General features: G+C 38.4%; 1 protein-coding gene across 4 annotated transcripts in view; it reads left to right on the forward strand.

Moving 5' to 3' along the window:
* LOC128263668 (scavenger receptor class B member 1) overlaps positions 1–4,881 on the forward strand; it is a 294,139-nt gene extending 289,258 nt beyond the window's left edge. For all 4 annotated transcript variants that reach the window (XM_052998745.1, XM_052998741.1, XM_052998746.1 and 1 more), the window contains one exon: positions 4,513–4,881. In XM_052998745.1, the coding sequence (XP_052854705.1) occupies positions 4,513–4,683 (171 nt within the window). In that variant the 3' untranslated portion in view covers positions 4,684–4,881. The remainder of the gene's footprint in view (positions 1–4,512) is intronic.
* The last annotated feature ends 17,910 nt before the right edge of the window (positions 4,882–22,791 follow it).

Below are 22,791 nucleotides of genomic sequence, written 5' to 3' on the forward strand. Positions count from 1 at the left end.
TCTCTTTCGCCAGCACTATTTACCAACTCAAGCTGCGCTGCTCCAACGCAGTCATGGAGTTTGCAATGCCCTTCCCCCCTTCCACCTATAGACTATAGACTACATCAGCTTGTGCGCTCACTAATACGGTGCCCTCAATAACAACTGTCGTATCGACTACAACAACAACAACTTCAACATCGACCAACGTCTGACCGATTTTGGCATCGCGAGCAATACTAGCTTTTCTGCAGAGCTCTCACAATCTACGCTTGTACAGACTGGGATCGATCGGTATGTACAAATAAAAAGAAAACTTAGTCCGCAAAAAGCTAAAGAAACAAATTTGCCTAAACTTACGAAAACTTCAAACAACAGCACTAAAACAACTTCTGCAAACAAATTTGCCATACTTGGTCACACAAAAAACTATTGCACCTTGCGACCAGTCTGTGTTGCCTGTGGCGACCTGCACTGTATAGAAGCTTGCACGGGTAACAAAGAATACCCAGCACTAATTACAGGGGATGCCCCGTCTATAAAGAGATCAAGAGTCGGCTCAACCAGAGGCGCCAACAATCAACCTCTGCCCAACAGGTTGCTCAGCCAAATCTTTACATACCTTCGCAAACCACTCCTGGAGTTACGTTTGCGGCTGCACTTCGATACCCGGATTATCGCCTTAAAGAAGCATTACAGCCCCACCCGCCTATACTAAAACCAAAATATAAACCTTATAACCAACAAAACCACACTTACACTCCACAAATACAAAACAGCATCGAAGCTACTTTAGCTACACTCACGAACATCATGCTTTCAATGCAAGGTATTCTCCAGGAACTAGTGCGAAACCAGAACAAACAAAAGTCAACTTAGATGGATCCCTTAGGAATATGCTTTTGGAACGCTAACGGTGCTCCGCAGCACAGACTTGACATCGATATCATGCTCCTCTCAGAAACGCACCTAACCAATAAAAACCATTTCAATCTCACTGGCTACATCTTCTATGCGAGCAACCACCCAGACGGCAAAGCTTATGGAGGGACCGGAATCCTTATCAAACAGCGCATTAGGCATCACCCTCTGGAGGCGTTTGCCTACAACCACATACAGGCCACAGAGTGCCGTCCAGGCTGATACATGTTGAAACCCTGGCGGAACTGTCATCTGACCACTCGCCTGTTTTACTCTGTTTATCTGAACATCCACAGTTTGTAGAACGACCACAATTTCTGACATCCAATACAACAAACTGGCTAAAGTATGAAATCGAACCTAAAATCTCCTGTGAAGCTGATATTGAAGACTCACTCAAACATATAACGGATGTAATGTCCTCTGCTGCCAAGCACTCTACACCCGAACTTTCAGCCTCATCCCCACCAAAAACTACGCGTACAACTACACAGATCCAGTCGCTCCTTCAAGAAAAGCGGCGACTTCGTTGAGACTGGCAGGCACACCGCTATATAGCGCAACTTTCGCCCACCAGCAACAAATTTCCACTCTGGAGAGCGCACGCAAACATTTAACCCCCAATAGAACCCGACTTTCCAATTCGATCACCAACAGGTGGGTGGGCCCGTAGTGACGAGGAAAAGGCTAACATATTCGCCTCTTACTTAAAAAATGTCTTCCAACCTCATCCGCCGACAAACCAATTCACTTTACCAAACATCTCACCAGCGGAGCCTTCCTGCTCAATAATTCTTGAAACAAGCACAATCATAAAAACCATTGCATAACAGATGAATCCAAAAAAAAGCCCCTGGCCATGATTTAATTTCGCCTAATTGCCTCTATGCGCAGTCAAAAGCATACCCACCATATTCAACTCAATTCTTAAATGGGTCTATTTTCCCACACAATGGTAAAAGTCTGTTATTACAATGATACCAAAACCAGGCAAAGACAAATCCAAACCTTCGTCCTACAGGCCCATTAGCCTCCTTCCGTGCCTATCAAAGCTATTTGAAAAACTGCTTCTGTGCCACCTCAGAACACACCTCCAAAATGACAGAGCGATCCCCCTACATTAGTTCGGCTTCAGGGAAAAGCACGAAACTATCGAACAGGTAAATCGCATAACAGCTGAAATACGCACAGCGTTTGAATGCAGGGAATACTGCAGTGCCTTATTCCTAGACGTATCTCAAGCCTTCGACCACGTTTGGATTGACGGTCTGGTTCATAAAATCAAGACTGTCCTACCACAAAACACCCACAAATTACTTGAATCTTACCTTAAAGACAGAGTATTTACTGTCAGATGCAAACACTTCTTCTCCGCAAACCACAAAATCGGAGCTGGAGTACCCCAAGGAAGTGTGCTCGGACCAATCTTGTATGTCCTATACACGTCTGACATTCCCACAAGCAGTCAGACAACTCTATCCACGTTTGCTGATGACACAGCTATAACCAGTCTCTTAAAATGTTCAAAAACAGCAACAGCGTACTTAAAAAACCACCTGGGGGCCGTAGAAAAATGGCTAGCAGATTGGAGCATAAAAGTCAACGAACTAAAATGCAAACATATTACGTTTACACTCAATCGGGCAACATGCCCACCAGTGGCCCTAAACACCAAATAAATCCTCCAAGTCGACGAAGTCACATACCTGGGCATCCACTTAGACAGGCGGCTTACGTGGAGAAAGCACATTGAAGCGAAGAAGATTTCCCTAAGACTCATGGCCAACAGTTTCCACTGGCTCATCAATTCCCGCTCACCCCTGAAACTGGAACTCAAACTACTTATTTACAACTCTTGTTTAAAGCCAACCTGGATGTACGGGTCTGAACTCTGGGGAAACGAAAGCAGTAGCAACATAGAAATCATCCAACGAATACAGTCGAAGATACTGCGAACAATAACTGGGGCCCCCTGGTATATTCGCAACGCAAATATCCACAGGGACCTGGATATAAAACCCGTTAAAGAAGAAATTGATAGTAAAGTCTCAAAGTACGAAGCTAGACTATCAATACATCCAAACCAACTAGCCAGGCAGCTCAGGCGGCTCAGTAACCACTCTCGGTTACAGCGCAACGACCGCCCACTCCTGCTCAACTTAGGGCCATTTACCAATTAACATTTTAACAATTACAGTATAGGTTAAGATTTGAATACTTATTGTAAGTCTCTTCTAGAGAAGATTCAATAAACAAATAAAACGAAAAAAAAAAAATATATTTTTTAAAGTTTTTTTTTTATTATTATAATAGCTGCAAGGGTATATCAACTTTTGTTTGCCTTCGGTATACACCGAATGTTATATAAGATTTGGTGAAAAGTTGTATGGGGAATATGGGGTCTAGATGTAAATATTATGGGTATAAATGATTTATGTTTTTGTGAGCGCATGTGATTTGACTCTTGGACTGGTTGCTACTTTCGAGTGGCTTAGGGTCAGGGGCTTAAGTATATTTTAGGTATTCTGTACAGACTAATATATTAATTTGCTTATATTGTCTATATAAGTTTCTCATTAATTAAAAAATCTCCTGATTTAAAAAAAATTAAAAAACAAATTTAACACAAGATGCTTAATACTTATTATCCATTTATCTTATGAATTAAAACCAGAAGGAAAGCAAACTTCGGCAAGCCGAAGTTCATATACCCTTGCAGCTATTGCATTAATTAAATACTTTTGAAAACATTTAAATTATGAGTATGTGCTAAAAAAACATTGAAACTATGATGATTTGCAGCTCAATTATTAGATAGTTATTTTATATATTTTTATTATTTCTATGGGAGCTATATGCTATAGACGTCCGATTTTGATAAAATTTATATTATAATTCTGAAATAATTAAACATTGCTATATGTCGAAGAACTAAACAAAAAATTAAAAAACAGAAAAGTTATAATTTTTTTTCATTTATTTTTCCGATTGTTCCTATGGGAGCTATATGCTATAGTCGTCCGATTTTGATGAAATTTCAACCGTAAATCGGAAATATTTTACCATTACTATATGTCGAAGAACTAAACAAAAAATTAAAAAACAGCAAAGTTATAATTTTTTTTCATTTATTTTTCCGATTGTTCCTTTGGGAGCTATATGCTATAGTCGTCCGATCCGGCTCGTTCCGACTTATATACTACCTGCAATAGAAAGAAAACTTTTGGGAAAGTTTCATGCAGATAGCTTTAAAACTGAGAGACTAGTTTGCATATAAACGGACGGACGGACAGACGGACGGACAGACGGACGGACAGACGGACATGGCTAGATCGACTCTACTAGATGCTGATCAAGAATATATATACTTTATATACTTCACTGCGTTGCAAACTTCTGACTGAAATTATAATACCCTCTGCAAGGGTATAAAAATGTAATAAACTCCCTGTTTTTTACGCATTCCTGATTAAACATATTCCAAAATCGACTGGTTCAGTTTTCTTCTTTTGGTTTTATATATTTTTTTAAATACATTTTCAGAGATTTAATATACAAAACAAGAATTTAATTCCAAATTTTTTAACTCTAAATTATTTTACTGTTTTTCAGCTTGTCGCAGGCTCGGGTAGCAAATATTTGATCAGCTCATATTTGCCAATACAGAGTTTCAAATCCAACGTGAACGATGAGAACCAATGGAACAAAAATCAATCGATACCTTATGCTAATCCGGATCCATCCAACGGGAAAACAATACAGAACCCGAAGGGAACCTCGTAGATTAGGCTTTTCATATTTTAAGTTTCACCTTAGCATCATAGTTTGGGTGTATTGGGCACAAAATTGCAGATTTTCTTATATATAGCATTATATAGCATATTTTTTGTTTTAAAACTGTGAAAGCTTTAAAGCACAAAAAATTTCTGTTAATAGCACGCATTATAGTTATTTTAAACAAATAAAAAGTGATCTATGGGACCGCTCATGTATAATTATAAGCTAAGACAAATAATACGATTTGTTTGCAAAGGCTTTTGATTTTAATTTTGGTATTCATTGACTATGATTTTGTAAGATTAGGAACTTAAGTTCTTTTAACTTACTGTGCATATGTGATTGTTTCTAGCTATGCTTTCACTAAATTTAATATCAGGTTAGTTCCGACCTAAGGTTCAAAAGCTTAATTTTTTTTATCTTGTTATTTTGTGCTTAAAAAAGTTTTTGCTACTTATACAAAATGGTGGCTCTAGCCATTCGCCAATAAAGCATCCTTTTTAAAAGGAACTTATTCGCCGAGCCGTCTTGGGAAGTAAAAAAAGCTAAAAGATTACAAAGTTTCTTAAAATAATGTAAGTTAAGGGGGCCCCAACAGTACCCTGAATTTGAAAAACGCATTTAAAAAAAATAAAGGAACTTAACAAAAAATATATATATATTTTTCTTGTATTGTTTTGAATATAATGCTAAGCTGAGCGGCCACTTGCATTTTGATTTTCAACTAGCTAAGGTGTTTTTTTGCGAAATTCTTAATTTCGTTGCTGTTGAAATTCAAGTAAGTATAGGGTTGTTTTAAACAAATAAGTGAGAAAAATGTAATTAAAACAAGAAAGGAAGAAAATTTCGGCAAGCCGAAGTTCATATACCCTAGCAGCTATGGTAAAAACTAAATATATATTTAAAAACTTTGAAGCTATGATGATTTGCAGCTTAATTAATCGATAATTCCTATGGCAGCTATATAATATCGTTTTCCGATTTTAATAAATAAAATAAAATTAAAAGCGTTATTCTAAACTATCAAATTGTTACAAAGTCTAAAAGAATTAAAAAAATTACAAAATAGAAAAGTTTCATTTTAAAACAAAATGTTTTATATATTATTGTTTCTATGGGAGCTACATAAGAACTAAAAAAAAAATTATAAAACAGTAAAGCTATAATTTTTTGTATTTATTTTTCCGATTGTTCCTATGGGAGCTATATGATACAGTCGTCCGAATTTAATGAAATTTAAACCGTAATTCTGAAATATTTAATCATTACTCTATGTCGAAGAACTAAACAAAAAATTATAAAACAGCAAAGTTATAATTTTTGTTCCTTAATTTTTCCGATTGTTCCGATTGTTAAAAAAAAATTTTTTTTTAAATGTCACTTTTTTATTTTTTATTTTTTTTTTAGAAATTCTTTTCAATTATCTGACAGTTCAGAATTATGCTTTTAATTTTATTAAAATCGGAAAACTATATCAAATAGCTGCCATTGGAACTCAAATAATTGAGCTGCAAATCATCATAGCTTCAATGCTTTCAAAAATACACGCAAGATTATCATAATTTTAATGTCTTGAAGAATATTTAATTTTTGCAATAGCTGCAAGGGTATATTAACTTCGGCTTGCCGAAGTTTGCTTCCTTTCTTGTTTTAAAATTAAACTCCGACAAGCCGATTTTTTATACCCTTCCAGCTGTTGTAAAAAGGAATTATTCTTTTAAACATCTAAACTTCGATTTTTATGCGTGTATGTTAAATTATAACTGCTAAATTATTTGATCGTTCCTATGACAGCTATATGATATAGTCGTCCGATTTTAATCAAACTTAAAACATCTCAAAGAACTATGAAAAAAACAAAATGAAGTGCAAAAATATAAATAACTACTAATGCAGTAGATTTAAACATCTTATTAATAAATATTAATATTTAACTTTCGATATATCAAAGGCTAAATAGCAATAGCGCATCGGCGGAGCTGACGACATAACGACAAAAAGTTTTCTTTTTACTCTTCGGGCGCATAAATAAGTACTATCATAATCGCCATCACCACCGCCTCCGGGATTGCAGAATCACCACTTGGTATATTCAGTCAATCTGCTGTTTAGTAGTCGCCAACTTCTCCGCAAAAACTAGATCAACTGATGCAGGCAGCCTTATGCGACTGTGAGATTGAACATATTTCCGCTTTTCTGAAAGAGTATTCGCTTCCTTGTTGTTTTTAGTATTCAGATATATTTTTTTATACCCGTTACTCGTAGAGTAAAAGGGTATATCGTATTCTTTGAAAAGTATGATACTGATTACTGATTAATGATTACTTAATTTGTGTATATAATTGGCACGGGAAACTTGTGTGTGTGCCGACAGCGGTTATATACTGTTCGTGTCCTGCTCTGCCGCTGCTCTGCATTACATTACCTCTTTGCTTTTAGTGTTGTCAATGCAGTTCGGCAGATGGTGCCAACTAAAAGCCGGTTGTTTTTGGGGGAATGTTTATTTTACAACTTGTTAGCTGAGTAACGGGTATTTAATAATCGCTGCTGCCGCTGCTCTGCTGGTAATCGCTGCAGGTCTTGCCTGCAGAGCAGCAGCAGCGCTACGGCACAGGCCGACACGGACAGTATCAAACCGCACACACACTGACAAGACTTGCTCTTCAAGTTACTCACGCAAAAAAGTGTCGACCACTTTCAGTCGGAACTTAGATAGCACATTCCAAAAAGAAAAGCTTATTTTATGCTTGTTTTGAAATCAAAAAGGAATGTAGGAAGGTATAAAGATCCTTGGTTGGTATTCCAAGAAACTTTAATGAAAACGTCGCCTTTACAACAATGGATAAAGAAGTATTCGTTTACAATGTGAACCAAATGCTGAAACCCGAACGTTACCAATTTTCCGGTTTTCTTTTCAGATTGTGATTTTCAGTGAAAACCTAGATTAAAAAAGAACGCAAAAAGGACACTTGATTTGAAACGAACAAAAAGAAAGAAAATTAACTTTTTATATTTTCTCTAGCTACAGCAGTGGGAGAAATATATGCTCTTTTTATTATTTATTATTTATTCTTAGAACCAAAAACCAAAAAACAAAAAAAATTTTAAGAAAGTGTTATGCGACTGTTTTATATTGTAGTAAAATCAATACAGTTTTCTCAATCAAGGAAATATACACAAAAAATATTAATATTTAACTTTCAAAGCGTGTTTTTGTTCTGTATTATTGTACAATTTCCAACGATATATTTTTTCACGCCACTGTGACTGCAAACAGTAAGCGAACAAACATTACTCTTGAAAAATAAATTAAAACAACAAAAAGAAACATGCAAAGACGCGCGCGGTCTTTTCGTTTCTTTTGCATTTTTGTAAAATTCTTAATTTCGTTGCTGTTGTAATACAAATAAGTATTGGGTTGTTTTAAACAAATAAGTGAGAAAAATGTAATTAAAACAAGAAAGGAAGAAAACTTCGGCAAGCCGAAGTTCATATACCCTAGCAGCTATGGTAAAAACTAAATATATGTTTAATAACTTTGAAGCTATGATGATTTGCAGCTTAATTAATCTATAATTCCTATGGCAGCTATATAATATTGTTTTCCGATTTTAATAAATTAAATTAAATTAAAAGCGTTATTCTAAACTATCAAATTGTTACAAAGTCTAAAAGAATTAAAAAAAATTACAAAATAGAAAAGCTTCATTTTAAAACAAAATGCTTTATATATTATTGTTTCTATGGGAGCTATAGAAGAACTAAAAAAATAATAATAAAACAGTAAAGTTATAATTTTTTGTATTTATTTTTCCGATTGTTCCAAAAGAACTAAAACTATTATTTTTAATAGTTTGATTGTTTTCCAAGGGAACTATATGATATAGTCGTCCGATTTTAATCAAACTTAAAACATCTCAAAGAACTATGAAAAAAAAAAAAAAAAGTTATTGTGGAGATCGGCGCAGAGAGCGGCGCTAAGGAGAAGACTTATGTTCTCTCCCTATCTCCACAGTAGGTTTGGCTTGTACTTCGCCAATCGGTTGGCAAAGCCTTATTATTAGTTCCAGAGTCACCGGCCAGAGCGGATGGCCAATAAAGGATATAATTATTAGTTGATATAAAGTGTTTCATTCAGTGGGAGATCGTGGGAGAGGATAAAACCGGAGATTAAATTCGTGCTAAAAAAAAGAGAGAGTCTATTCCAAATGAAATGAGATTCAAATAAAAATAAAAAATCTACTCCAAATGGAATGAGCCTAGGCTAACAAAAAAAAAAATAAAGTAAATGGAATGAGATCAAGGAAAGGAAGTAAAAGCCTTAAGTTATATATTACTAATGGAATAAGAGCAAAAAAAAAAGAATACAGAAAAGCCCGTTGTTGAAGGACTATTTTGGGATACATGTTTTAATTTCAGGAAAAAATTATGACGGAGCTGAAACTTTTTCTATGCCAGGCTATGGGCAAGGCGCTATGGCGTACGGAGTGGGAAATGTGGCTGCGCGCATTTACTATATATGTGGACACGGAGGAGATCACAAATGTGTATAAAAAGAGGAATAAACACCTTCCTTGGCTGCCAAAGACCACGCGGCCTTAATTTATTTTGAAAAGTTAAATAGAGAGACTCGAAAATGAATTAAGGCCGCGGGGCCTTAATTCATTTTAAAAGTAAAAAAAGAGCCGCGCTTAAAAATGAACTCAAGCCGCGCAGCCTTAATCATTCGAGTAACGCTGCCTTAATTAATTTTTAACAAGAAAGAAAGCAAACTTCGGCAAGCCGAAGTTCATATACCCTTACAGCTATTGCAAGAATTTATTACTTTTGGAAACAATAAAATTATGATTTACTTGCGTATATGTTGAAACACATTGAAGCTATGATGAGTTACTTTATATATTTTTATTATTTCTATGATGAAGTTTGAACCGTAATTCTGAAATAATTACCCAATACTATATGTCGAAGAACTAAGAAAACAAGAAAGGAAGCAAACTTCGGCAAGCCGAAGTTTATATACCCTTGCAGCTATTGCAAGAATTAAATATTTTATGATTGTTCCTATGGGAGCTATATGCTATAGTCGTCCGATTTTGATGAAATTTAAACCGTAATTCTGAAATATTTATCCATTACTATATCTCGAAGAACTAAAAAAAAAATTAAAAAACAGAAAAGCTATAATTTTTTTTCATTTATTTTTATGATTGTTCCTATGGGAGCTATATGCTATAGTCGTCCGATTTTGATGAAATTTAAACCGTAATTCTGAAATATTTAACCATTACTATATCTCGAAGAACTAAAAAAAAAATTAAAAAACAGAAAAGTTATAATTTTTTTCATTTATTTTTCCGATTGTTCCTATGGGAGCTATATGCTATAGTCGTCCGATTTTGATAAAATTTAAACCGTAATTCTGAAATATTAAACCATTACTAAATGTCGAAGAACTAAAAAAAAATTAAAAAACAGCAAAGTTATAATTTTTTTTCATTTATTTTTCCGATTGTTCCTATGGGAGCTATATGCTATAGTCGTCCGATCCGGCTCGCTCCGACTTATATACTACCTGCAATAGAAAGACAACTTTTGGGAAAGTTTCATGCAGATAGCTTAAAAACTGAGAGACTAGTTTGCATATAAACGGACGGACAGACGGACAGACGGACGGACAGACGGACATGGCTAGATCGACTCTACTAGTGATGCTGATCAAGAATATATATACTTTATAGGGTCGGAAACGTCTCCTTCACTGCGTTGCAAACTTCTGACTGAAATTATAATACCCTCTGCAAGGGTATAAAAATTAAAAACAGCTAAGCTATAATTTTTTAAAATTTTTTTTCCCGATTGTTACTATGGGAGCTACATGATGTAGTCGTCCGATTTTGATTAAATTTAAACCGTAATTCTGAAATAATTAACCATTACTATATGTCGAAGAACTAAAATAAAAAATGAAAAACAGGTAAGTTATAATTTTTTTTCATTTTATTCCGATTGTTCCTATGGAAGCTATATGATATAGTCGTCCGATTTTGATGAAATTTAAACCGTAATTCTGAAATAATTAACCATTACTATATGTCGAAGAACTAAAATAAAAAATGAAAAACAGCAAAGTTATAATTTTTTTTATTTATTTTTCCGATTGTTCCTTTGGGAGCTATATGCTATAGCCGTCCGATCCGGCTCGTTCCGACTTATATACCACCTGCAATAGAAAGACAACTTTGGGAAAGTTTCATGCAGATAGCTTTAAAACTGAGAGACTAGTTTGCGTAGAAGCGGAAGGACAGACGGACGGACAGACGGACGGACAGACGGACATGACTAGATCGACTCGCCTAGTGATGCTGATCAAGAATATATATACTTTATAGGGTCGGAAATGTCTCCTCCACTGCGTTGCAAACTTCTGACTGAAATTATAATGCCCCCTGCAAGGGTATAAAAATGAATTTAGACCGCGGAAGAAAATACTCGGCGCTCATAATTTACGTGGTCTAAATTCCATCCCCCAAAATGCTTGCCAAGTTTCCTCTCTTTTTATCCATGTGGCATCACTGGAAAGTCACTCAAGAGAGCGGCAGAGCAATATAAGTGGCAACTTGGTGTCACTCTTTTTTAAGTTAATTTTTCCTTTTTGAAAATTAATAAAAATTTTTTTTTTTTGTTTTTTACACAACATTTAAGTCAGACATTCGTAAAGGAATAAAATAGAGATGAAGGAATGTAGTCCCAAGAAGGGCTAAGGGGAAGAATGCTCGAGATACCGACCAGTAGGTAGGCAACGAGCCCCCGGCTAAACCACCCAGAGCTACTGGGCGGTCACATACGTCCACACATTTGGACGTAACTATGTTGCAATCTGTAAACATATCAACGACCCACTCAAGTCGTTGCCCCGCTACTTTTGCTGACATCGCAACAGGATGCCCCCGAACACTAGCCACAGCCTAGTGGCACGAGCTGCCACTTCGAACGGACTGCCGGATAATCATTTCTTCATTTCATCTTGCGTTAGTGTAAAAGCATATATGTATAAATATATAATGAGACTAGAGACTCAGTCAGTGCAAAATAAGAAAGACATGTTTTACGGCTGTTGCCGGAGTTTGCTGTACGAGCGAATATAAATCAGAACTGAACTTAAAGCTAACAAAAAATGAAATCCATAGCGGCCACGCAAATATGCAGTGCAGGAATAAACACCTTCCTTGGCTGCCAAAGACCACGCGGCCTTAATTTATTTTGAAAAGTTAAATAGAGAGACTCGAAAATGAATTAAGGCCGCGGGGCCTTAATTCATTTTAAAAGTAAAAAAAGAGCCGCGCTTAAAAATGAGCTCAAGCCGCGCAGCCTTAATCATTCGAGTAACGCTGCCTTAATTAATTTTTAACAAGAAAGAAAGCAAACTTCGGCAAGCCGAAGTTTATATACCCTTACAGCTATTGCAAGAATTAATTACTTTTGAAAACAATAAAATTATGATTTACTTGCGTATATGTTGAAACACATTGAAGCTATGATGAGTTACTTTATATATTTTTATTATTTCTATGATGAAATTTGAACCGTAATTCTGAAATAATTACCCAATACTATATGTCGAAGAACTAAGAAAAAAATTAAAAAACAGCTAAGTTATAATTTTAAAAAATTTTTTTTCCGATTGTTACTATGGGAGCTATATGATGAAGTCGTCCGATTTTGATTAAATTTAAAACGTAATTCTGAAATAATTAACCATAAAGAAAAAAATTAAAAAACAGCTAAGTTATAATTTTTTTCATTTTATTCCGATTGTTCCTATGGAAGCTATATGATATAGTCGTCCGATTTTGATGAAATTTAAACCGTAATTCTGAAATAATTAACCATTACTATATGTCGAAGAACTAAAATAAAAAATGAAAAACAGCAAAGTTAAATTTTTTTTTTTTTATTTTTCCGATTGTTCCTTTAGGAGCTATATGCTATAGCCGTCCGATCCGGCTCGTTCCGACTTATATACCACCTGCAATAGAAAGACAACTTTGGGAAAGTTTCATGCAGATAGCTTTAAAACTGAGAGACTAGTTTGCGTAGAAACGGAAGGACAGACGGACGGACAGACGGACGGACAGACGGACATGACTAGATCGACTCGCCTAGTGATGCTGATCAAGAATATATATACTTTATAGGGTCGGAAATGTCTCCTTCACTGCGTTGCAAACTTCTGACTGAAATTATAATACCCTCTGCAAGGGTATAAAAATGAATTTAGACCGCGGAAGAAAATACTCGGCGCTCATAATTTACGTGGTCTAAATTCCATCCCCCAAAATGCTTGCCAAGTTTCCTCTCTTTTTATCCATGTGGCATCACTGGAAAGTCACTCAAGAGAGCGGCAGAGCCATATAAGTGGCAACTTGGTGTCACTCTTTTTTTTTTAAGTGTAATTTTTCCTTTTTGAAAATTAAAAAAAAAAATTTGTTTTGTTTTTTACACAACATTTAAGTCAGACATTCGTAGGGGAATAAAAAAGAGATGAAGGAATGTAGTTGCAAGAAGGGCTAAGGGGAAGAATGCTCGAGATACCGACCAGTCGGTAGGCAACGGGCCCCCGGCTAAACCACCCAGAGCTACTGGGCGGTCACATACCTCCACACATTTGGACGTAACTATGTTGCAATCTGTAAACATATCAACGACCCACTCAAGTCGTTGCCCCGCTACTTTTGCTGACATCGCAACAGGATGCCCCCGAACACTAGCCACAGCCTAGTGGCACGAGCTGCCACTTCGAACGGACTGCCGGATAATCATTTCTTCATTTCATCTTGCGTTAGTGTAAAAGCATATATGTATAAATATATAATGAGACTAGAGACTCAGTCAGTGCAAAATAAGAAAGACATGTTTTACGGCTGTTGCCGGAGTTTGCTGTACGAGCGAATATAAATCAGAACTGAACTTAAAGCTAACAAAAAATGAAATCCATAGCGGCCACGCAAATATGCAGTGCTTGCCGGCTACGCACGAGCATCCGGCCAAATGCCGCGTCAGCGGTCAGCGAAACTCCAAGTTTCGTTCACTCAAGCGGTGAAGGTACGTGAGGCTGAGAACATCTTGGTTGGCAGTAATGTTCAGTAGGGGGAGCTTGCTGTCCCCGGAGTTCTCTTCTGGGCGTTAGCGTGGTTGATGAAGATGGTTTCGTTTATCATGGCCTGTTCGTCGAAGGTGATGAGGTGTGTGCCATGTATCCAGACTTCTGTCCCATTGTCCACCCGAACCTTGGCTGACCTGTCGTTGATGATTATGATCCCTTCATCCACGTATGTGATAAGGTGTAGGTCGCTCTGTTGTGTGCCACCCCACCTGCATGCAGTTCTTCGGCGCATGAACTCTCTGACGCCAAACGGCAGAATGTGGCTCCCGGTGACATGGATCAGTTTTTAATGGCGTGGATTTCTCCGCCGCATTCCGCTATAATGTTGTCTAGGATTTGCAGCATTGTCTCACTATGGGCGACTGGAAAAATGGTTATCTTTTTATATGCTAATTTTATTTTAGGAAATTTTATGATGAAGTGTAAAACGTTCACGGACGAAACAGACAAAAGATCCCCTATGGGAGTGTTGGTGGGTTCCGCAAGCCAAACTGATTTTAAGTATTAGTGGTCTAAAATGTTTGGTCTAACAATATTAATTTTGGCAAGGGTTATTGCAAGCATTAAATTCTGTAATTCCATCATCAGCATTGTGTTCCTAGCAAGTAGGTTCTCATATAAGTGTCCAGTATCTACTTGTGATTTTTTGGAAGATCTCAGAATTTGATTAACGGTAGAGGTTACCTGATGAATTTGATTTTGAATTTTAGTGTTTATTTGAATTTGCCTATTACTTGACTCAACTAACTTCATTTCGGTTAATCTGATTTTTTCTAAATCGCCGGCGTCCGGTGTCCCTGCTACGACCTTTAGCACTGATCCTAAGAAATCCAAACTCCTAGCTACCCGATAATGGATGCCCAACGAATCCAACAAGTCCTGGAGGTGGGCGGTATCTACGCTTAGAAGCTTCTTCATATGGGACAGTGGAAACATGCTGATCAAATTTTCTGTTTATTAATCAGTTATGTGAGCCGACGCCAAGGATAGGAAGAGATAAAATATGAGTCCGAACCTGTGGAATTGAACTTTAGCTACTTTTTGCTCATAGAGAGGTTTGTCACCACCAATAAAATAACTTAAACCAAGAAGTATGCCGGTGGCAATGAAACTTATAGCTAGTAAGAATTTATGCCAAGTGGCTTAAAGGCGTAATAAAAATGAATAAAGAAGGACATCCTCACACAAAGGTGTAAGTTTATTTCCTAGCCTTCTGTTGGATTTTACCAATACCTTTTCCCCAACCTCGAAGACCGTATTCTGCCGGGATGTGTTCTCCCGACTTCTTACCGCGTCTTGGGCGCTTTTTGTTTTTTCTCGGATTTTCATCTGTAAGTCCTCCGAGTTCGTCTGTACAACATCAGCTGGTCTTTTGTTAATGACAAGCGAATTGATTTGTTGTACTTGGCAGTGGCTAGTAAAATCAACTCTATGGTATCAGTTATACCTTTGTCAATTTTGATGCATCTAGCGAGCTCTAGCAGGGTGCTGTGAAAGCGTTCAACATGTCCGTTAGATACACTGTGTAAGGGTGGTGCATTTGCGATGCCAACCCCAAAGTGGTTAGTCAGCATGGTCGAGACCGTATGCGACTGAAGGTTCATTGTCGCAATAGATCGTTTTGGCTTTTGGAAAATAGTTCATTAGCTGCAACAGTGCTGGTTTCAGGTCCTCAATTGTTCTAGAGGGAAGGGGTTGCACGACTGCGAACTTTGAGAACTTGTTGATGCATAATGGCTACTTTAGTCAGTTTAGGAAAATAATTTTCGGAGAGCACCTGCTTGACATTTTTTTGTGCCGATCTGTGTGCCCTATTGTGCTCGGCAGTAATGATTTCCCGTCTCTCCGCAATTGCAAAAATGTCTGTCACTCGGTTTTTGCAATGCCAGAATTTGGTGGCTGGGAATTGCCGGACCAATTCATCCTGTATCATTGCTAGAGTATGCAGATCGCAATGAATAGCGTTTACGCCCTTGGGGACTATGGTGTCCGCGAGCTCCTCAAGCAGAGACTCCATGCACGTGAAGTCAATGTTGTGCCATCTCTTGTTTCCAAAGAGCACAAAGCTGCGTTTAGAGGGAAAGCGTGCTTCCTTCAGAGTTATCTGGTTCTGAAAGCAATTCAATGGCTTCTCCGCTGCTTCGATAGTGTGTGTGAGCGACACTTCACTGTGGATAGTGGCCGCACACAAAAAAACTTCTTCCGCCCCCACAACGTTAAGTGGCTGTCTGAAGAGGGCATCCGCGACGAGATTCTCCATGCCGGGCTTATAAAACATTTTAGCGCCGGACTCGTCGATGCGAGCTTTCCATCGTTTGATTCTCGCATTCGGATTGGATTCCGATACTGTGAATGTAAATTGCTGGAGGTCAGTATAGATGTTTATATTGTATCTTGGCCAGTGCCCAAATTATGGCTAAGAGCTCCCTCTCACTTGTGGCCTAGTTAGCCTCCCTGTCTTTCAATGTCCTTGAGATCATTCTTATTGGGCGACCCTCTTGGGACAATACTGCGCCAATGCCATAGGCCGAGGCATCTGTCGTTAGATCAGTCGCCTTTTTGTAGTCGGGGTACCTTAGCATCACGTCGTCGGATGCCAAGATATTTCGTAGTTTCTGGAACGCTTGTTGTTGCGCCTCAGAGAACTGAACCGGAATGTTTCGTGACCTGTGTCTACCAACTGTTCCGTTTTTCCCCTATCGGATGTCCGATATAGGCCTCGCTATTGCTGCAAAGTCTTTAATGAAACATCGATAGTAGCTGGCTAGGCCTAGAAATGATCGTACCTCAAAAGCACTTTTGGGTTCCGGAAATTCTTTTATGGCCTTTACCTTTTCTGGGTCTGTTGTAGCACCGTTACAAGTGACTATAAACCCAAGGAAGCTTACACTTTTCTTAAAAAAGCTAGATTTTTCTCCCGATACTCTTATGTTCGCATCGTACAGGCTCTTAAGAACCCAATCTACGTGCTTGATGTGAGAGTTTTCATCTTTTGAAAAAATGATTACGTCGTCAACGTAAACATAGCAGAACTTGCCGATCTGTTTCCGTAGGATGTCGTCGATGAACCTCTGGAAAATGCTGCCTGCATTTTTGAGGCCAAACGGTAATCTGCGGAATTCATATTTCCCCCCATTTACTGAGAAAGAGGTTTTTTCTGTGTCGCGTTCTGCGAGTATGATGAGAAATATTTAGCATTAGCTAGGTCGCCTAATATCATGATTATACTTGGCATGGGATATTTGTCGGACACGGCTCTTTCGTTTAATTTGCGAAAGTCAAAAACGAGTCGCATTTTTCGGTTTCCAAGCTCATCGGTTCTTTTTTTATCCACCACCCATATCGGATTGTTGTAAGGGGATACCGACTTCTGAATTATCCCATTTTTAAGCAGATCTTCAATCTCTTTGTTGACGAAATCCGCTGCTCCCATGGGGTACGGGTATAGTTTCGAGTATATGGGCTCCTCACTAACCGTTTTGATGGTAGCTACCACCGATGTGTTGTAAGGTAAAGCCTCATTAGGGTCTGCAAAAACCTTTTTCCTGGTCTTTAGCATTTCGAAGAACGCGTTTTTTGCCAATGGCGGTGCATCTGAGCAATCCACGTTGGTGAAATTTACATCAGCGCACGTATGGAAATCAAGCTGCTCTACTTCAAAGCCCCATTTTAGATTTTGGTCGCTGCGCTGAAAGCTGCGGCGGTGTATTTTTCTTCAGTTTCGCACGCGCTCTGCGCGACGTGGTTAGCTCCCTGCCTTTTGTGCGGCCCGATCGATCGGACACGGCCGGCTTCCTGTTTTGGTATGCCGGTGTCTGAGGAGGCTTGTGCATTTTGGACAGTGAAGGGTCAGTATCCATGGGCTCGGAATTATTTTCACGAAGTCATTAGTCTGCGAAGTCTGCGTGGAGCAGAGTGAACTTGGGCTTTGTGCTGCTTTGTGAAATATGGATTTTTGGCAGCACCTGTTTGGAAACTTTTCTGAGGAGGGGTTTGTTGACGCCTTTGGATATTGTTTTTTATCCCTATCCACCTGGCTTCTTGCAAATGAGGTCGCGAAGGATTACCTCTCGTGATTTGCCTCCACCTCCTGAGCCAAAGCAAGTGCTGTTGGCATGTCCTTCGGCTTCGCCGAGAAGAGGGCATCTGTATGGCTGCGTTTTAATCCCGAGATGAATACTCGAAGGGCATCATCCCGGAATTTTTCGCACAGGACTTCGGCCGCCGAAGCGTCGTGCGACATGGTGGCCTTGTTTGTGAGGAGAGTCAGTTTTTTCTCCACCTCGTCATAATACTGCAGCAGTGAAAGATTTCCCTGCCTGAGGGTGCCCATCTCCTGCTCTATGACATGTATTGGGCGTTTATCGCTATATGTAAAATCGAGGCGACTTATGATCGCATCGAAATTGAGTACTTTTACGAATGACGACAGTACCGCGTCGGCGGGTTTCCTAACCTTGCTTCTGATTATTATTACTGCTTGGTAGTGGCGAGAGCTGCCATCGTATCGTCTAAAAATATGATAGGCCGCTACGGCCGCCTGCCGCCAGGAGACGTATGTCTCCTGTGCTCCCGCGAATTCGGGAATTACGGCTTTCAGAGGCTCGTTTCATTGTACGGTGTCCTCTATCTCTATGGCTTTATATGTTCTTATCTGAGGGGTATGGGCTGGAGCTGACGTAGCGCTGACTGCCGCCACTCGCGCGGCTAATTCCTCAATTTGATTCCTAAGGGCTTGCTCCCTCAGCTGGCTTTGGGCGGTCTGTTCTGCAAGGGCATTGCTAACGACGGCCTGTATAACAGCTCGGAGCTGCTCGGGATCGATTTCTGTAGGGGGGGCTGGGGCCCGAGTATTGGGGTTGAGGTGTTGAGCTGTCCCTCACTCTCGGACTCTGAGTCGCTTGAGTATTGTTTATTGTTTCTATATTCGAGAAACGGATTACTCATGGGCAGCTAGATTTAATCGCAGAGAAATTCGCGCGCATAAGCCAAAGCGCTGCATAAACAAAGACAAAGTCGAAAGACTTTGGGGTCGAATTTCCTTTCAATATGCGAGACAATAAAAACACCAATGTCTGCAGGGTTACAGAATGTGCGGCCGCTGCATAAAATTATATTTAGTACACAGGAGAAAAAACGAAAAAAGACATCTGAGATGGCAGGCGAAATAGCGATGCGCCGTTACACAGAAAGAAAAATTATGGGGCATAATTTTAACTTATAAATTTATTATGTTGTTAAATAATTTCGCACTGAAAATTATAGCTTTTATATTTTGTTTGTTTAAGATAACTAACCTAATAACCTAACTGTGGCTGTTTTAATTATAAAATTATGAAAACTGAGATTTTTCAAAAAAACCCACTTCACACTCGTTATTAATGTATTTTAAATTTTTTGTTTTGTTGCTGTAGGGACAGAATTCGATGCTTGTCTTCCCTGACACTTTGCAGTTACATAAATTTTTGTTTGAAGACATAAAAGGTTTGACCAAAGGGCCCACTTACATGCTTGGTGAATTGTGTGTTCTTTTTTTCCAAATTTTTTATTTATCCAGTGGTTAACTAGTTACCACTAGTTGAGCGCCAATTAATCTTAGCTAGCGGCTTGCGGTTGCCTCTCGTAGATGCGGGGGGAATGCGTCGGCACCCGCACGTGAGGGTAGGCAGCTGGAAACTGCTACTTGGAGTCGCCTTACGTAAACACGGGAGGAATGTGGAGAGAATGGGGAGAAGAGTTGTCCTTAACCTTGTTGTCGTACGTGGAGATCGGTGATCCCTCGTCGCAGTCAAAAAGGGAATTATAATCAATATCAAAACAGGGACTATAACCGATTCAATAGGCCTTTCTATAACAGAACAAACTACGATAATAATATTCGTAACTCAAGGTACCCGGCTATCGCGGTAAGCGATGACGTACCCAGTACATCGAACGCCGCAGCCAAAAAGAACTCAAACAGTAACTGATTTTAATCGAGCGGACAGAGGATGTTCAACATAGAGGCAAAGAGTAAGACAGAGGAGACTGAGAAGCTACATAATATTGATGAAGAGGAAAATTTTCAATTAAGAGTCTCCAAACGCAAACAGGATTCCTAAGTATATTTCAATTGAACGCCAATTTACCATATATCAAAATATCATTTCAAAGGAACCAAAATCTAAAATTTCTGGTAGACACTGGCGCAGAGTGCTCGTTCATCCACCCTAAATTGGTATCGGTCGAGAAAAGGATCACATTTGAAAGTCCAATCTCAATAACGACCGTTTTACAAGAACACCCGGTCCTACACATGAGAATATTACCCATTTAAATTTAATGATCAGAGAAAATTCCCTTTTCTGCTATTTGACCTTAACCAATTCTTTAATGGGTTAATTGGTATGAACATCCTAACACAACTCCCGGCAGTAATCAATATCCCACCACTTACCTTCACTACTCGAACCAATGAAATACCTTTACTTCTTAAAACAAATCCTTCTTCAGAGATATATGAAAGCAAAGAAGAGTCGAAGTCGTTAATCAAAGTTCCAGTAAGCGTTAAGGATGGGCCATTTTTGTGTGACCACATTCAAATAGATCAGGATTTTTTCATAACGGCAGGAATCTATACGGCACATTATAATTTCAGCTTGATCGAAATCAATAATTTTTCTACTACACCCAAAAAATTCTATTTAGATTCGAGGTTAGAGGTAAACAAATTTAGTGAGGACGATTTTGCCCTTACCGATGTTATGCCCAATAAAGTCAGTTACAATTAAGACCAGCGTACTTCTGGTTTTGATACCATTCGAACAGAACATTGAGATAAGGACGTAAAACAACAACTGACTCAACTCTGCAATAAGTTCCCAAATTTAGTATTTCGTAAAGGTGACAAACTTTCATTCACAAATCAAGTAAAGCATGAAAAAAAGAATACGAATGACAAGCCCGTATTCTGTAGACCGTTTAGATTCAGACCCACAGAATCAACAAAAAAACAAATAAACAAGTTACTGGATCAAAACATCATAAAGCATAGTCATTCGCCTTGGAGCGCTCCAGTGTTTTTAGTTTCAAAAAAAAAACAGACGCTTCCAAAATAGAAAAATGGAGAATTTTTATGGATTTTAGTAAACTTAATGAAAAAACAGTAAAGGACAAATACCCCATGCCAAATATTAATGATGCCCTTGACGAAATTGGTCGAGATAAATATTTCACAGCTCTAGATCTAGCTAGTGGGTACCATCAAATTGAAATGGAACCTAAAAACACGCCAAAGACAGCCTTCACGGCACAAGGAGGACATTTCGAGTTTATTCGTATGCCTTTCGGTCTTACAAACCCTCCGGCAACTTTTCAAAGAGTGATGGACAACGTGTTGGCTGACCTTAACGGAGAATGCTGTTTAGCCTACTTAGACGACATCACAGGTTTTTCACCTTTCCTACAAAAACACATCGCTGACATAAACTACGTATTTCGCAGATTAAGTCACGCTAACTTAAAAATTCAACCAGACAAATCTGAGTTTCTACACAAAGGAATAGAGTACTTAGGACATATTGTCACAGAAGATGGTATTAAGCCAAGCCCGAAGAAAATTGCGACAATAAGGGTTTTCACCTTTATGTGATCACGAAAAAATACTGTTTGAAACTCTAACTACTTACAACAACGCTATACACTCTGCGACCAAATACAAACCTTTTGAGTTATTTTCGGGAAAATACACGTGTTCAATACAAAATTTAATAGAATACAGAACATGACTATCTACAAAAACTTAATGAATTCCAAAACACTCTATCTCCTAGAGTAAGAAAACAACTAGAAGAAAAGATGACCTCTAGAATAAACAAATTAAATGAACAAAGGGACCAACCAATCGCGGTTAGCCCCATAGAATCAACTGAGATTCAAAAACAAATAAACAAGTTACGGGATCAAAACATCATATAGCATAGTCATTCGCCTTGGAGCGCTCTAGTGTTTTTAGTTTCAAGAAAACCAGACTTTTCCAAGATAAAGAAATGGAGAATGGTCGTGGAACAAATTGAAATGGAACCTAAAGACACGCCAAAGACAGCCTTCACGGCACAAGGAGGACATTACGAGATTATTCGTATGCCTTTCGGTCTTACAAACGCTCCTGCAACTTTCCAAAGTGTGATGGACAACATGTTGGCTGACCTTAACGGAGAATTCTGTTTAGTCTACTTAGACGACATTACAGGTTTTTCACCTTCCCTTCAAGAACACATCACTGACATAAACTCCGTATTTCGCAGATTAAGTCACGCTAACTTAAAAATTCAACCAGACAAATCTGAGATTCTACACAAAGAAAAAGAGTACCTAGGACAATTTTTCACAGAAGATGGTATTAAGCCAAACCCAAAGAAAATTGCGACAATAAAGGTTTTCCCAATCCCAACCACTAGAAAGGAGATAAAATCTTTTCTCGGCCTTTTGGGCTACTATAGAAAGTTTATTCAGGATTTTGCAAAAATAACCAAACCCATGACGCAACAGCTAAAAGAGAAGGCCCCGGTATTGTTAACCGAAGAATTTAAAAAATCTTTTGAGACATGTAAAACATTGCTTTATAACGACTCTTTACTAAGATACCCGGATTTCAAAAATCCCTTTATATTAACCACGGATGCCAGTAATGTGGCGCTAGGAGCGGTTCTGTCGCAAGGAACATTGGGGTCCGACAGACCGGTATCATTTGCCAGCAGAACACTTAATGAACGAGAAGAAAATTACTCTACTGTTAAGAAAGAAATGCTAGCCATTATTTGGGCCACAAAATATTTTCGACCTTTTCTGTTTGGTCAAAAATTCGAGATAGTTACTAACCACAAGCCTTTAACCTGGTTAATGAACTTTAAGGAACCAAATTCAAAATTGGTTAGATGGAATATGATTATGAAGTAGTTTACAAAAAG

This window comes from Drosophila gunungcola, unplaced genomic scaffold (genome assembly GCF_025200985.1).
Source record: "Drosophila gunungcola strain Sukarami unplaced genomic scaffold, Dgunungcola_SK_2 000010F, whole genome shotgun sequence".
In the NCBI taxonomy this organism is placed as follows: Eukaryota; Metazoa; Arthropoda; class Insecta; order Diptera; family Drosophilidae; genus Drosophila; species Drosophila gunungcola.